At 45.7% G+C, this 14,988-nt stretch overlaps 1 protein-coding gene across 6 annotated transcripts in view; it reads left to right on the top strand.

Annotated features, from left to right (window-relative positions):
• RAPGEF1 (Rap guanine nucleotide exchange factor 1) overlaps positions 1-14,988 on the top strand; it is an 84,861-nt gene that overhangs the window by 38,756 nt on the left and 31,117 nt on the right. For all 6 annotated transcript variants that reach the window (XM_071453877.1, XM_071453876.1, XM_071453872.1 and 3 more), the window contains exons 4-9: positions 60-216; positions 4,545-4,633; positions 5,019-5,171; positions 6,530-6,653; positions 7,870-8,053; positions 8,600-9,115. In XM_071453877.1, the coding sequence (XP_071309978.1) occupies positions 60-216; positions 4,545-4,633; positions 5,019-5,171; positions 6,530-6,653; positions 7,870-8,053; positions 8,600-9,115 (1,223 nt within the window). The remainder of the gene's footprint in view (positions 1-59; positions 217-4,544; positions 4,634-5,018; positions 5,172-6,529; positions 6,654-7,869; positions 8,054-8,599; positions 9,116-14,988) is intronic.

The following is a 14,988-nucleotide window of genomic DNA, read 5'->3' as shown; positions in this document are numbered from 1 at the left end:
AAATTTCTTTTTGTTCTTTTTTTTTTTTTTCCTCAACTGCTCCCTCTCCTGCTGTGCAGTTCTGCCATCTCATCCTGCTACAGCCGAGTGTACCAGAGCCTGGCCAACCTCATCCGCTGGTCTGATCAGGTGATGCTGGAGGGAGTGAATTCAGAGGACAAGGAGATGGTCACAACAGTGAAGGATGTCATAAAAGCTGTTCTGGATGGAGTCAAGGTACATGGGACATTGTAAATTTTATAATAAAGAGCATAGAATAATGTACTTTAGAAGAGATCTGTGTAAACTAGACCTCTTCCAGTTTAAACTAGACTTCTTCTAGTTAATCTCTTCTAGGTTTTTAAGTGCAGGTAAAATATGAAGGTCCTATTTCTGCCTTCAGTAAACTACCCCTTAAATCAACTGTTCCATAAGTTAAATGTTCCTCTTTGGAGTGCTGGCTAAAGGCTAGCACAGTTTGGCTCTGAATGTGAACTTCTGGCATGCTCACCCTGGCATTTGGATGAATTGGAAGAAGCAATGGATCTCTCTTCAGTATTGCATTAAATTTTCACCAAGTCATTCCCAGTGTCCCCTGCAGATTACAAGACGTGGTTTGCACATTTTCTGTCTCAGCAAAATAAAACGAAAATGCTCCCTTGTCAGTGCCCACAGAGAATGAAAGACTCCAACTCCATCTTTTAAGAGAAATTTCAAGGGATTTGTCAGTGATACATCACCACTCTAAGCAGCTGGATTAGGGTGTGGAACAGGTGATGAGCTAAACTCAGTTTTCTGGAGATGAGTTTTACATTGCTAATGGGAACGTTTAACAGAAACCTTTGTATCCATTGTCAGACCTGTGTGTAGCATTCCCTCCCCGTTCCACCCTGGAAAAGCTGTGGGCTTTCCTCCTGCCTGGGAAGGTTCTTGTACCCATTATTTCTGTGTCCTGGGCTGATCACTCACCTCTCCTAGCACTGTTGATAAAGTTTGGTTGATCTGGGCTTAGGGCACCAGTGGATAGACTGTCTTATCTCCTGGGAATCTTATTTTGGAAACTGTAGAGGAAGTTAAATCTTTAAAGGGGAATGTTTAAATCAACTACACAAGAAAAATTGGGATAGAGTTTTAAGAGCTGCAGCAGGTGCTTCACCTGGAGTTATGTATCAGGAACTGGTACCTTTCACTGTACTCAGACTCAGTTTTATTAAATGGAGCCAAATGTAAAAATGAAGTGAATCTCCCAGGCTTTGACTCTCACATTTTCAGGCCTCTTGGTTTGGTGTCTGCATCATCTGGATATCTCTTTAATGCCACTCAAACACAGATACAAAAATCTGCTATTACTTTATGAGCCTTTTAAATAAATATCTTTGAAACAAATAATTTCTAGCACCTAAAGAAGATGGATTTTCTAGGATTATTTTGCATAATATGCTCTTTAACTTTAAGCTACACATTTTAAAAGTAAAGCTGGTCTTAAATTTGCACAGCAGGAGAGAGGAAAAGAGTTTAAATCTAAAATCTCAGCTGCTGTTAGTCTGGGATTCAGCAGCAGTTTGCAGGATGTGAAGATCTGTGCTGTAATTCCCCAGCAAATGGTGAGTTACCACTGACTGAATGTGCACAATCCCAGGTTAGAGATGTGTTATCCCCAGATCTGCATCAGAGCTGTGTGGTCTCATGGCAGGAGGCTTGGACACACAACCTGGGAGTTGTTCTTTGACTTCAAGCAGTATTTAAACCCTTGGTACCTGTTGCCTTTCAGCCAGAGCTGTGTCCTCTGCACACTGGGAGAGGCTCTGGGACTGGGGAAGGTCTTGGGTCTGTTCATGAGGCAGCCCAGACTGGGAGCAGCATGGATGTGTCCTTGCAGTGCTGAGCCTGGGCTCTGCAGCCCTGCTCAGCACCATGGCTAAATCAGTCTCTGCTTTGTTCTTAGACTGAGTTATTTTGGCCTTCCAGTTGCAGCTGGCTCATGTCTGGTCAGCCTTAGAGCAGATGTGTGGCTGTCTGGGGAGATGGGAGAGTATTTGCCCATCAAGAGGTCAGCATTTGGAAGCAGCAGGCTTTCACCTCCTGCACAGCAAGGAACAAAGTTTATTTTAGAAAGGCCTAGCCACATTTGATGGAAGCAGAACTGAGAAGATGGACACTTCTCTCCACAGCAGAGCCTGTTTTGTTTTTCTGGCAGATCACACAAGATCCACTTCCACATTTCAATGCTTACTTCTTTATTTTCAGAATTAAACATAAAGGAGACTCTTGTTCACCTCTGTTACTTGATATTTTGATCTCATGTTTTAGGGCTTTGCTAGGCAGGAAAAAAAAATCCTTGGTTTGATTACATAACTTCTCAAAACTCCATCTCATTGTGGAATTTTCAGCTTGCTGAAGTAGCATAGTTTGTAGAGAGGCTTTAATTATCTCTAATTACTGCTGCAGGAATCTCTTTCCTTGCTGATAAGGAATAGCATAATGTGCATCTGGCTCAGTTGTGTGCACATTACCTCTGTGTGTACGCTAAAGATTTTGGCTTGATTTCCAGATGCTAGTTCTCATTTGGGGATAGCAGAGAGGAGAGACATTCAGGGTCTGGTGATATTTGTCCAAGTTGGAATGGAAAGTGATCCTCTCAGGTAATTGCAGTCAGGCATTGGTGCCTCCACTGGAAGGTGGTTTAGGTTTCCCCCCCGCCAGTCCCAATGGTTTGAATAATTCTGAAGATACTTTTGAGCCAAATTGGATTGGTTTTCTCCCATTTTAACCTACATTTCCATGTGGTAGACAACTTTGTGTCCATTATGATTGGCAAAATAGGAAAACTGAGCACTTCAGCCCTGAGTGGGGCTCCTGAGTGCTGCTGCAGCACAGCCACCACCACAGTCTGCAGTGTTGGCCTGGCTTTGGTTTCAGGTGAAGGAAAAGGAGACATTACACTTTCCCTTCCATAGCCTTCTCAGGGGGATGTTTAAGGAGTGTTTTGGCTTTTGGTTTGAATGCCCATACATTTTATTTCCCTTATTGTGCTCCTGGGTGTTTGCAGTCCTCGCTGGCCACTACCCCAGAGGCCCACAGGGTCCAACCCTGAGTCTGTTAAAGTGCATGAGGATCTCCAAAAACATTTTCAGCAGTGGAATTTTGTCCAGAGGGCAGAAAGGTGGCAATCCATTGAGTCATCACTCAGCTCCATGATGCCAAATGCAGCCAAAAGAGTCAAGTGATGTTACTCATCAGGACACTTCTCAGAACACACTGTTCCCACCAGGGCTCTCTGTCCCACATCTTCATAGTTGTAGTCCCCATGGACATCTGTTTGTGCTCCCTCTTCCTCCCCCCTGTGTGGGATGTTCTGGAGAGCTGAGTTTTTGGGTAACACAGTGTACTGTGTTGGAGCACCAGCTCACACCAGGAGTGTAAGTAGAGCATGGAGACCAAAGTCAGATGTGGTGGACTTGGATGGTGTTTGCTCCTTACTCTTCTTGTTGTGTGTGTGTTAACCCATGGGATTTCAGCTTTCAGTAGAGCCTGATGTAAAAGGGCCAGAACTGGAGTATTTTCCTTCCTCAGAGGGATGATGGCAATGCCAGTTGTTTCCAAGCTCCACAGACAAGGACACAAAGATGATACTGGAATGATGACAATGTACTTCAGGCTGCTTTAAAATAAATACAATTAAAATTGATCCCTTTCAGTTTCCTTTGTGTAATATGCTGGGGAGCCAATAGAGGCAGGAAGCAGTGCCAGTTTTCCAGGCTGCCTGTAAGAGGGGCATGTGTTTGTATCAGTGAGCAGGAGATCTATTTGTCAGCCTCAGACATCCATGAAATGTTCTCTCTGTCTTTCTGGCGTGAATGATTTGACTGCTGGCAGACTTAGAGTCCAGGATTATCATGCCCTTATCTCTTTATCCAAAGCCTTATCTGCCTATAACAGATACACTGCAGTAGCTTCTTGAATGATTAGGTCTTCTATTGCTAATGTGTTAAAAGGTGGCTTCAGGGCAAGCAGGCCTTTTAATGAAGGTGTTCTCTGTTTAATTTTTGGTGGGGCATTTTACAGAAAACTTGCTTTTTGAAACAAATACATTCTTATTTATAAAATATAAAGCAATTTTTTAATGTTGGTTTTGGCTAGATGAAGTACTCCACTGGGTAAGACTGTTTGGTACTTAGATGTGTATGTAAAGCCAATTTACCATTATCTAGGGTGTTGTGTGGACTGGAACAGTGAGACAGAGGAAAGAGGAAACATAGCAAAAAGACACACATGTGGGTTTGTGCAGAATCCCCATACAGTCAGGCTAATGAACTTCACTCAAATACTGCCAAAACTTCCTCTGGGTGCAGGCTGCTCCTTAGCAGCTGTTCTGCATCATTTGTGTGGCTCTGTACCAGACTTACACCCAGCTCAGCTCTCTCTGTGTCCACACCATCATTAAACCATAACCAAGAGTTTACTGCAGGAGCTTCCCTCTGTGTTCTGGGATGTTTAAGTGTAGCATTCAGCAATGAATGATTATTCATTCTGATTATTCTCTTTTTCTTCTCTCCCTCCATCAGGAGCTGGTCAGACTCACGATTGAAAAGCAGGAGCATCCCTCTCCCACAAGCCCAGTTAAACCCAGTTTACCAGCATGTAAATCTGACAGGTGGGTCACTGATTTCCTCTGTGGGCAGCACTGATGTAGAAGGGATCATTTCTGACTGCTGACAGTTGAGTTAAATCATTCAGCTGTTCTGCACAGAGGGTGGTGTAATGTTCTTTATGTAGCCCCCCCATCCATTTCAGTAAGATCACTAAAAGAGAATATGCTGTGATGGGACAGACACCAAAATCTGGCAAGGTGAAACAACCTTTGTGTCACATGCACTCTGAGCTCTGATTATACATGGAATTCCACCTGCAGATGCAAATTCTGCCTTCCGCTCTGGGTGTCTGTCTGAATAGCACATGATTTAAAATAGGTTTGAATCTGTCAGGGCTGTGTTCCAGCTGTGGTTTATGATCTACAATCTGTGTTTTGCATGTTGCAGCCCATCAGAACTTCCCCTTACAGACCGAGAAATGGAGATCCTCAACAAAACAACAAACATGACTCAATCCAACGAGCTGCTGACTGACTCCATGGATGAAGAAGTTGCCCCTCCTAAACCCCCTCTGCCCAGCATTCGTGTGGCAGAGAACAGGTAACACTGCCCAGCCAGCTGACCAAAGAGCACCAGTGCCTCTTAGCAGCCTGTTGGTTTTTAAACAATCTTGCAAAATGTGCAACAAGAGAGGAGGGTTAGTGTTGCTTTTGAATTTCCAGTCCTCCAGAGCAATTTTTCCTTGTTCCTACACTCTGCTTTGTGTTCTCTGTTATTATTTCTTTGTGTCTTTTCCTTCTTTTTTTTGTGAGGATAATTCCATGCCCTGATACCCACACATGAGAGGCATCACATAAATCCATATAACCTCACATAAAACAGTGTGATTTCCACACTGTGCAAGTGTCTTGGGCTGCTGTATCCCATGGGAAATGTTCCTTTAAGTTCAGGGGGCAGTTACCAATCTGTCCTGCACAGCCAGGTTGTTCAGCTTTGCCTATCAGCTTAAGAGTGAAAGCCAAGAGTGTGTGAAAAAACCCTTGTGCTTCGTTGTTCCTACCCTGTTCTGAGAGTAACCACATAAGAGTTTCTATGTTCTATTTTGAGGAGGAAGAGAAAACCCCCAATTTGCAGGTTTGTGTGTGTGTGTTTTGTTTTTCTTCTCTAGTACTGGTGCTGATGGCTGGTGTGAAAAATACGTGTTGTGGTAATTTGCACACGTGGCTGTGGCTGACAAAAAGAATCACATTTCTGTGTATTTTATGAATTCTCAAAGGTTATATAAAAATTTCATGGTATGTTCCAAGAACAGACTACGTGTGCTCTTGGGAACTTCTCAGGCTTGATGACTACCAGAATTATGTGTCATTAGAAGCAAAAGCTAAAAGTCAAAGGGTTAAACTCTCACAAATTACTGTAAATGTGTGGGTCTGACACAGATTCATGCCAAAACAGGGGGCCCTCACAGTGCACAGTGAAAGCAGCTCTGACCCTTTTGTTCCCTGAAGTTTACCAAGAAAGCAAAGACCAAAAAAGAGAATTTTCCTGTCCTGTAAATCTGTGAAACTTTGAGCATTTTTCAGATCTGGAAGGTTTGAGGAGGGGGAGGGACTTCTGTGAATGGAAACAATATTTGGGTCAACCAAAACATTTAATTTGGATTTTCACTGCTTTTATTAAGAAATAATTACCATGCTAATTAGCTCCATTAAAAATACTATTTACAGCGGCATTTGTTTCTGTTTGAGAAATACCAACCTTAAAAAATAAATGACTTAACAGGAGAATTACCTTACCTGTGAGAATATTCTTAAATCGATATTTTTAGTGGATACATTTTGCTGAATAGCTCCTGGCTGACAAAAGCTTTCTGGAAAATACCTTGTGAAGCCTCTGAAAATCGTTTTTTTTTTTTCTGGAAGAGTGATGGAAACATCAATTCCTGTTGTGTCTTGCAGCCCTCCACCAGCATTGCCCCCTAAAAAACGTCAGTCGGCGCCTTCCCCAACCAGAGTGGCTGTGGTGGCCCCCATGAGCAGAGCTACCAGTGGGTCCAGTTTACCTGTTGGGATCAACAGACAGGTAATGGCATAACCCCTTTGTGAGAGCCAAGGGAAAAGTGCTGTGAGTGAGCTGGAGGAAAAGCTCAGGGAGATGCTGAGAGCTGCAGGTCCCTGCTCGTCCCAGGCAGCCTGCAGTGGGAGTGGCAGTGGCAGGAACAGCAGTGTCATAAATAATGTTGGCAGCTTAATTTTTATATTTTTTTTTACAGTGTTGTTGTGTATAATTAACAAATTGCTACAAACTTTGTTGCCTTGAGGGGCGGCAGAGTGTGAGGATGGGAGTGGCTGAGTGTTCCATGTCCAGTAGATCAGGGGACAGCAGCTGGCTGAGCTCCCTGACATCTCACCAGGGTTTACTCTCAGTGAGATCAGAAGTCTGTTTTCATCCAGTCACAATTTAAAGCATCTTTTAACTCAAGCAGTAGTTTGAGCTACTGCTCTGACCGCTGCTGGTGCTTTGGGGAAATTTGTACATTTTCTGGTAGAAAAATGGGAAAGTTGTGTGTGTGTTAATCACATTCCATTTCTTGTGCTTGTCTGGGGTTTATGAGGTTGTAAATGGCTGGGTTTGCTTTACCCATTCAGGAACTTACTAGCTCAGCAGTGAGGACCTGAATCATATCAAATTGCACAAAAATCAAATCTTGTCCTCATCCCTAAAGCCTCAGCTCTGGCTTAGGGACCCTCTACAGTCATTTGGCTGACTCAGATGAAGCTGTGGCCACTCTTTAGTTGTTACTACAGTCACACTAAATGTTCTGATGGAGTGGGAATAGTGAGGGGTTCACTCACAGGTTAATAAGCTCGAGGTGATTTCTGAAATGGGACCATAGCCATAGGCACAGAAAGTTGTATCTCATTGTAGTTTATTTTCTCTTTGTGTGAGGTAACCAAGTATTTGCTAAAGGCCCAGGTGTGTCCTGAGAGATCTTGCAGTGTCATTCCCTTGTGTCAGTGTTGGGACAGTCATCAGACACAGGCAGCTGTGAAGAACTTGGTCATCTCAGCATCTCTCCAGTGTGGGCCACAGCAACCCCTGCTTGAAATCAAGAGCAGCCAGAGCTCCCTGGCATGGGCTGTTGAGTGTATCAGAGGGTTTCTGTGTTCTCCCTGAGCTTAGAGAGAGCCAGCAGCACTGGGAGGTCTTTGCTCCTCAAGCTGCACCTTCCTCACTAGCAAGCTGCCGAGAGTGACGATGATTTGATGTCTTTAATTTTTTAATTTCTGTCCTGAAGGATTTTGACGTTGACTGCTATGCCCAGAGGAGGCTGTCAGGTGGAAGCCACTCCTACGGGGGGGAGTCTCCTCGTCTGTCTCCGTGCAGCAGCATTGGCAAACTGAGCAAGTCTGACGAGCAGCTCTCCTCGCTGGACCGCGACAGCGGGCAGTGCTCCCGCAACACCAGCTGTGAAACCCTGGGTAAGAGGGGCTGCTGGGGCCTGCCCTGCCCTGGGAGCTCAGCTGCAGGAGCTGATGGACCACATGCACTGCACTACAGCTGCTGTCTTGGAGTTGCTGCAGGCAGTTCAGTGCAGAGCTATTTCAGAGAGGAAAAAGCCCAGGGGAATGTGTTTCCCTTGCTGTAGGTGATGGTTCTCAAACTCAATTCAGCTCTCAAGTGGAATGTTTTCTTCATTTCAGCCCTGTCTGCAGAAATTACAGTCCTGCTAGACTAAAGCAGTGTGGTTTCTTCATGCTAGGAAAGAAAATATAAATATGGCAAAAATTAAGTCTGCAGATGTCTGCCTATTGAATTTTTGTTATTTGTTTGCTAGTGTAAAGAATTAATTATGAGTTGTATGAAGTCTGGATGTTATAGAAGGTGTAAAAAGATGGTCCCAGCTGCAAGGAAGTTCCACTCTGATTAAAATGAACTGATTAATTAACTGATAGAATGGGAGGGACAGAACTGAGAAGGTCTAAACAGTAAAAGAGAAACTAATACATCATCCTCTGTTTACCCAGATCAATCAGATCACTATGATCCAGACTATGAATTCCTGCAGCAGGACCTCTCCAACACTGATCAGATACCTCCTCAGGGGCCCAGTGTCCTCAGCCCCTTGCCAGAGTCCTTGGGCGAGTCTGGCTCCCCTTTCCATGGACACACTTTCCAGCTCCCGCAGGGCACCTCTCCTCCACTGGAGCTCTGCAGCCTCTCAGGAGCAGCACAGCCAACAGAGACTCCCCCAGCTTTACCAGAGAAGAAGAGGAGGAGTGCAGCCTCCCAGACTTCAGAGAGCTCAGGCTGCAGGGTGTCCTATGAGAGGCACCCATCCCAGTATGACAACATCTCTGAGGATGACCTGCAGAGCGCCGTCCTTGTCCCCTCAATGCCCTTCACGCCCTTTGCTGCTGTTCTGCCTTTCCAGCAAGGAAACTCTTCAGCACCAGTGGAATTCATTGCTGATTTGGCTGCTCCAGATTCCAACAGTGACCCAGAAAAGCCGCCACCTCTGCCAGAGAAGAAAAGCAAACACAGTAAGCAAGTTTCTGTTTGGGGTTTATTTTTTACCTTATAGTTGTTGTGCTTCTGATCATCACTAAGTAGTGGTAATCATGGTGATGCTCTTATTTGAGTCTGAGTGTCAAAAGCAGTTGGTCAGTGTCAAAGACATGGAGGGGAAATGTCAGTGCTGTGGTGGGCAGGGGGTGATTCCTGGGGCCAGGATTGATCCAGGCCCAAGGGATCTGGAATCACACAGCATCTTCATTACTGTGGTGAGACCATGTTACTTCTCTGTTCACCTGAATGTGAGTCTTTCAGGCACTCTGTCTTGCAGATCTTTCTGCTCTATTCTCCTTTTTTAAGTCAGTTTCCTCCCCCCTTCCCCAATTTTGTTTTCCCACTGCAGGGGAGAGTTGGGTCCTCTCCAGGAGCTCAGAGAAAGGACTGATTTTCTGTCCAAAACCCAGCCTTGCCAGAGCAGTTACTTGGCAATAGGAGCACAGGCACCCACATAGCTGTGCAAGACAACACTATTAACTAGACTCCAGCACTGCTGTTTTGCTACAGGATCTCATTTCCTTTGGATGCCTGAGAATTTCCCACATCATTAAAACGAGCAGCCTCGAAAAGCGAAGGCTCCTGTCCCCAGCCAGACTCCTGGCACACCAGGGCTGACCACATCTCAAGCTCAGACCTTCTTCTGATTTCCTTAATGTTCATGGCTGAAAAACGTGAAACCTCTTGCCAAACAGGCAGCCACAGTGCTCTGCCAGGGAAGGCTGTGGCCTGCACAGTGAGGTCCAGCAGATATTGCTGTACTGGTCACTGGCTGGCTTTGCAGCCGTGAGTTGCATGAGGAGGTAATGAATACAAGATCTGGAGGAAGAGCATCACATTGCATGGCTGGCAGCCCAAGAGAAGAGCTGATTTCAAAGAGCTGAGTTGGCCTTCTGGCTCCTTTCTGCAGTTTGTAGACTTCTCACTGAGAATAATTTCTGTCCAGAGAGGTTGTGGACTCCCTGTCCCTGGAGGTGTTCCAGGACAGGCTGGATGGCACTCTGAGCAGCCTGGCCTAGTGGAAGGTGTCCTTGTGCATGGCAGGGAGGTTGAAACTGGATTCTTTAAGGTCCCTTCCAAACCAAAGCAGTCTAAGAGGCTGCAATTCTATGGATAAGGTGGGAGTAAGAGGGGGATGTGGTGTCAGGGTTATTCTCTCCATTCCTATGCAGTGCACTCTGCCAGTCACTTCTTTAAAAATATGCCTTGTCTAAAAGCATTTCCATTACCCCTGAGTGACCAGTCCACATGAGTAACCCTGAGGGATTTTACTGAGAGCACAAGGCTTGACCCACCTGAAAGTGAGGGTCATCCAAGTGTCCCCATATGCAGGAAATCTCTTTTGTTCCTCTCTGGTAATCAAGCAGCTAAAGACACTAAGATCAGCTAAAAAACAGGCTGAGATGGTTGTTTGTGGACAGGAGAGAGGAAGCAAATGGGCACAGGCAAAGGTGTTACAGCTTGTGCTGTTCAAAATCTTCTCCTGAAGTATGAGCTGCCAGGGGCTGTGATACAGAGCACGTCAGTGCAGGGTCAGATCCTTGTGGATCTGCTGTTACTAATGAGGGATGGCTCTTACCCCACTCAGGCTGGAAGGGATGCAGGGAAATGCACCTCTGTGCACGTAGGCAGGAGGGGAGATTCCTGGGTGAATCTTGGGTAAGAGGAAATTTGACATTTGCAAGAGAGATCTGAGCTGTTTGCTTGTGTCATTAAGCCCCATGTCTTTGTTTTCTGATATCACACAAGATGCCAAAGGGTTGACAACAAGTTTAAAAGCAATCTGCATTATTGCTTGAGCACAACTTTAACCTCAGTACCAAGACCTTGTGTGAATTTTCTTTGTTGGATTAGAGTTAATTGTAATCTGGCACTATCAGAAATTTTGTGAGTATTGATCAGATTGCACTGTTAGGAGAGGTAGGAGCTGTTACCTAATGTGTTGTCAACTCTGATGATTTGATAAAGCATCCTTGCTGCATAACTTGTAGGTAGTCCTGGGGCTGATACCCGACCACTGCAAATTTTTTAGTTGCATTTGTGTGACACTGAGAACTTGTTTAAGGTTGTTTTTACTCCACAGTATTATCACACCATGGATTTGTGGTTGCTAAGTTTTACTTTTTCAGCATTTAAAAGGCCAGTCAAACATTACTCAGGCTCTGTGGTGACACCCAGGATATTTTTTGCCCAGAGGCTGATGCATGTAGATGTTCTTGTGTAATCACACAGGGCTGCTTCCAGAACCTCAGCAAGCTCCTGGGAGCTGGAGAAGATGCATGGATTTGTTTAAAAAAACAACACAGATAGGACTTGGTTGTAGTGCCTTTGTTGTGGGTCATCTTTTGGTAGCTGGCAGTAAGTGTTGCAGCAGAGACACTGATGGTCTTTATTGGTAATACACAGAAGATCTGCTTGAGTTAACCTTGTGCATTGCTGTGAGCTGTGCTCAGAGGGACCTCCAAGAGTTGACTTCTGTATAATTTACACAGAGGAGTGATAGGGCTTTTAGTCTGGCATGAGTTATGGTTATTTTACTGTGCTGTAAGAGCACATGTTACTGTGCTGAGGGCAAATTACTTCAGACTTCTGCTTGAGCACCAGCACTGTGCTCCTGCTGAACGAGACACAGACCCAGAACAGCTTCTGCCATTAAGAGCCCAGAGTCAGAAATAACAAGATCCTTTCCCCAAACAGCTTGGAAACTACTGGTGAGGCATTTATTCATGTTTCCCTCCCTGTCAGTGGGAACAAAACACAGCCTGGTGCCCAGTGAGCAGCTGGTATTTAACTGCAGGAGCCACGCTGAGGGCAGGCTGGGCTTAGCCAGCGGATAATGCCAGCTCTGTGAGGAGCAGCTCTCCTCCCAGGGGTGACAGCAACCACTGCCTCATTGACCTTGACTTCTGCTGTGTGCTATAGCTTAAGAATGTCCATTATTTTGGCTCTTGCCCATGCACACAAATCTGTTGTGCCTGTGCAGGGCCCAGGGTCAGGCTGGGCTGTCAGGGAGCCCTCCAGGGGGATGCTGGTGTGCCTCACCTTATTGCAGGTGTGCCTTAGTGCTGATCCTCTCCTAATAACCCCTTTGGACTCCAGCAGCCCCTGGTCCTCTCCTGCAGGTGAGTGTTGCTTCCAGGAGAGCTGGCCCTGGGAGGGCAGCACCTGTGACTTCTGCCATATGGGCAGAGCTGGTGTGTGCTGGAAATCCCTGAGCAGCTTTAGCTCCTTCAGAAATGACAGTCAAGGCACTGCAAGCAGATTGTTGGGAAGGTGTTCTAGCCTCAGTCTGAGATTTCATGGTTTTTTTAAATTTCACATATTTTCTGTCTGGGTTAAGAACTGACATAAACTGGGCATGTGGTGGGAGAGGTTTCTCTCTCACGCCTCCTTTTCTCCTGGGGTGCTGCCTTGAGACTGTCACTCCACCCCAGCTGCTCACTGGGGAGCTGCAGCCCCCATCCCTCCCTCTGCACAGTTGCTGCAGGGCGTGCAGCCTGAGCTGAGCTGCTGATGTAATTTCCCATCTGCTTTTAAATTTCTGCCTTGTTAAAAACCACAGTGGAGAGGGGGAGAGAGGACCCTTTGCAATCAGGAGCCATGGGAGTGCTCTTGCTCTCTTACTCTCCTGTTCGAGATTGGCAGGATTTTAATGATGCCTGTTTTGATTTGCACTCTGCAGTGCCAGGTTTGTATTTCACCATCCCAACTGCTTTTCACTTTGCCTAAAAACAAAGATGACAAAGTAGAGGCAGAGACATGCTCACCTGCCCAGGACCAGTTGTAACAAGCCAGGCAGGGGAGCTGCCATGACAATGGGATGCATTAGCCCCATAAAGAGCTGAGATAAAAGAGCTCTTCATTATTCCCTTGCAGATTGAGTTAAGGCAGATTGAGCATTCAGGCTCACTGCCCTGAGCTGCAGTGATTTAATTTTGCACAAATGTCTGATGTGATGCCCTTTTCACCAACACTTCTGAGCTGTGGTGTCACTGCAGAGTTTGGGGCTGTTCCAGGAGCTCACAGCTCTGATCCCCAGTGGTGTCTGCAGTTCTGGGTGTTCAGTGAAGCCCTGATTCTGTAGGTGACTCAGCACCAAGGGTTGGTCTGGATTCAGCAGTGGCTGCTGCATTGTGCCAGCACTGCCAGGCCTGCCTTCTTGGCTTTTGTCCTGCTCACTTGATGAGCTCTCAAAATGTGGTCTTTCCCTCGAGCTCCTGTCCTCTGCATTTCTGCAAGGCTTCCTGATCCTCAGTTCAGTTTTGCTGCTAGAGAAATATCTTTCATCAGCCTTCTTTGGATCTTGTCTCCTGAAGTTGTTTTGTGATACCAGGGCATTTTCCAGGGCACAGGAGCACCTTAGCCAACTGAATCACTGATACTTGAAAAGACTATTTTAGCAATTCTGTATTTCCTGCACCACCACCATGATTCCAAATGAGACAGCAATTCCAGAACATGCTTCTGTTCACTGTGAGGTGGTGCTGGGAAGGAGCAGGGAGTGTGAGGGAGGAAGAGGAGCAAGGGTCAGGTGGCAGGGAGAGCTGGAGGTCAGAATTGCAGCAGCCCTGGCAGAGCTGTGCAGGACAGGCTGTACTGCAGGACATGAGCAGGTTGTGCACTGGCAGGACTGTGGGGTCACAGGGTGGGGACAGCTGGAGCCACTGGTCAGGATTGGAGTCCATCAGCTCCATTTCCTGTGCTCCCATTGCTCCAACCTGGTTTGGTTTTTTTTTTTTTTTTTCATTATTTCTTTTTTTTCTTTATTCTATTTTTTGGAAGATGGTTATAATTCTTTTGGGGAAGGGCAGATGTGTTAGCTCCCTTTCTAAATGGACTTTAAAATATTAGAGGAAATCTGAAAAAAAGGGGCCCAAGGCAGGTGCAAAGCAGCTCCTTCCTGCTGACACATTTGCAGGGCTGTATCCTGTTTGAAGGCTGGCCCAGGGGTCTGCCTTGGCAGGTGAACAGAGGACTTTGCCTTGCAGCCAGTGTGGGAACCAACTTCATGATGTGCAAATCCTGCATTGTGCTCGTTGTATTTATAGCTTTCACTGAAGTCATCCACTCCTTTCAGCTGTACAACTGAAATGCCAGCAGAAGATGAAAAATTGCCACCAAATGACCAGATTTACAAAAAGCAACAACTGCTTGTTTATCAGGAGGAAGGGAGGGATGCTCACAGTGCCTTGTGCATGACAGCATGTTTACAAGAAGGCCTGGGTTAGTCCTTCCCATGACACTGAAATACATCTGTTTCTCCTGCTCTCAGGTGTACAGAAAGGGGTTTTTTCTTTGTTTTCTATTATTCAGTACACTTCTAATCCTTAATAATGGGGGTGAGTTTGTAGTAGTCTTTCTATGGCACTGGATGTCCTCCTCCCCCTCCAACACTAAAATATTGCAGCAGTAACTAATCCTCGGTCAGAGCTGCCCAGGCTCACCTGTGTGGGCTTTTTTAATAGATTTTGGAAGGAATATTTTACAGATGGAAAGGTCCTCTAGACAAGGTTTGATCCTGTTTAACATTTCTGTTGAGCCACATCTCACAAAAGCTTGTGAATCAGTTGAATTTGAAAACTGGAGATGGTAAGTTGCTTTAAAAAGGGATGGGAGCAAAGGGTGTTGGATTTGGGCTGAGGAGGTAGGAACACGTGGTCAGTGGCACTTTTAGAAGTGTTTTGTAAGTATTTTGTGCCAGGATTGGCAGTGGCATTTAAAGAGCTGGGGGAGAGGCACAGCCAGGCTCACAGGTAGGTGTTCTCTGATAACAGTTTTATCAGCTTGCTAGAATGGAGAAACACTGTATGCCTGCTGGTTCTAGAAATCTTACTGACTGCAGACATGA

The sequence above is a fragment of the Agelaius tricolor genome, unplaced genomic scaffold (assembly GCF_023055355.1).
Source record: "Agelaius tricolor isolate 1412-34295 unplaced genomic scaffold, bAgeTri1.0.p SCAF_38, whole genome shotgun sequence".
Classification (NCBI taxonomy): Eukaryota; Metazoa; Chordata; class Aves; order Passeriformes; family Icteridae; genus Agelaius; species Agelaius tricolor.
Note: the sequence above shows the minus strand (reverse complement) of the source record. Positions and strands in the feature narration are given on the sequence as shown.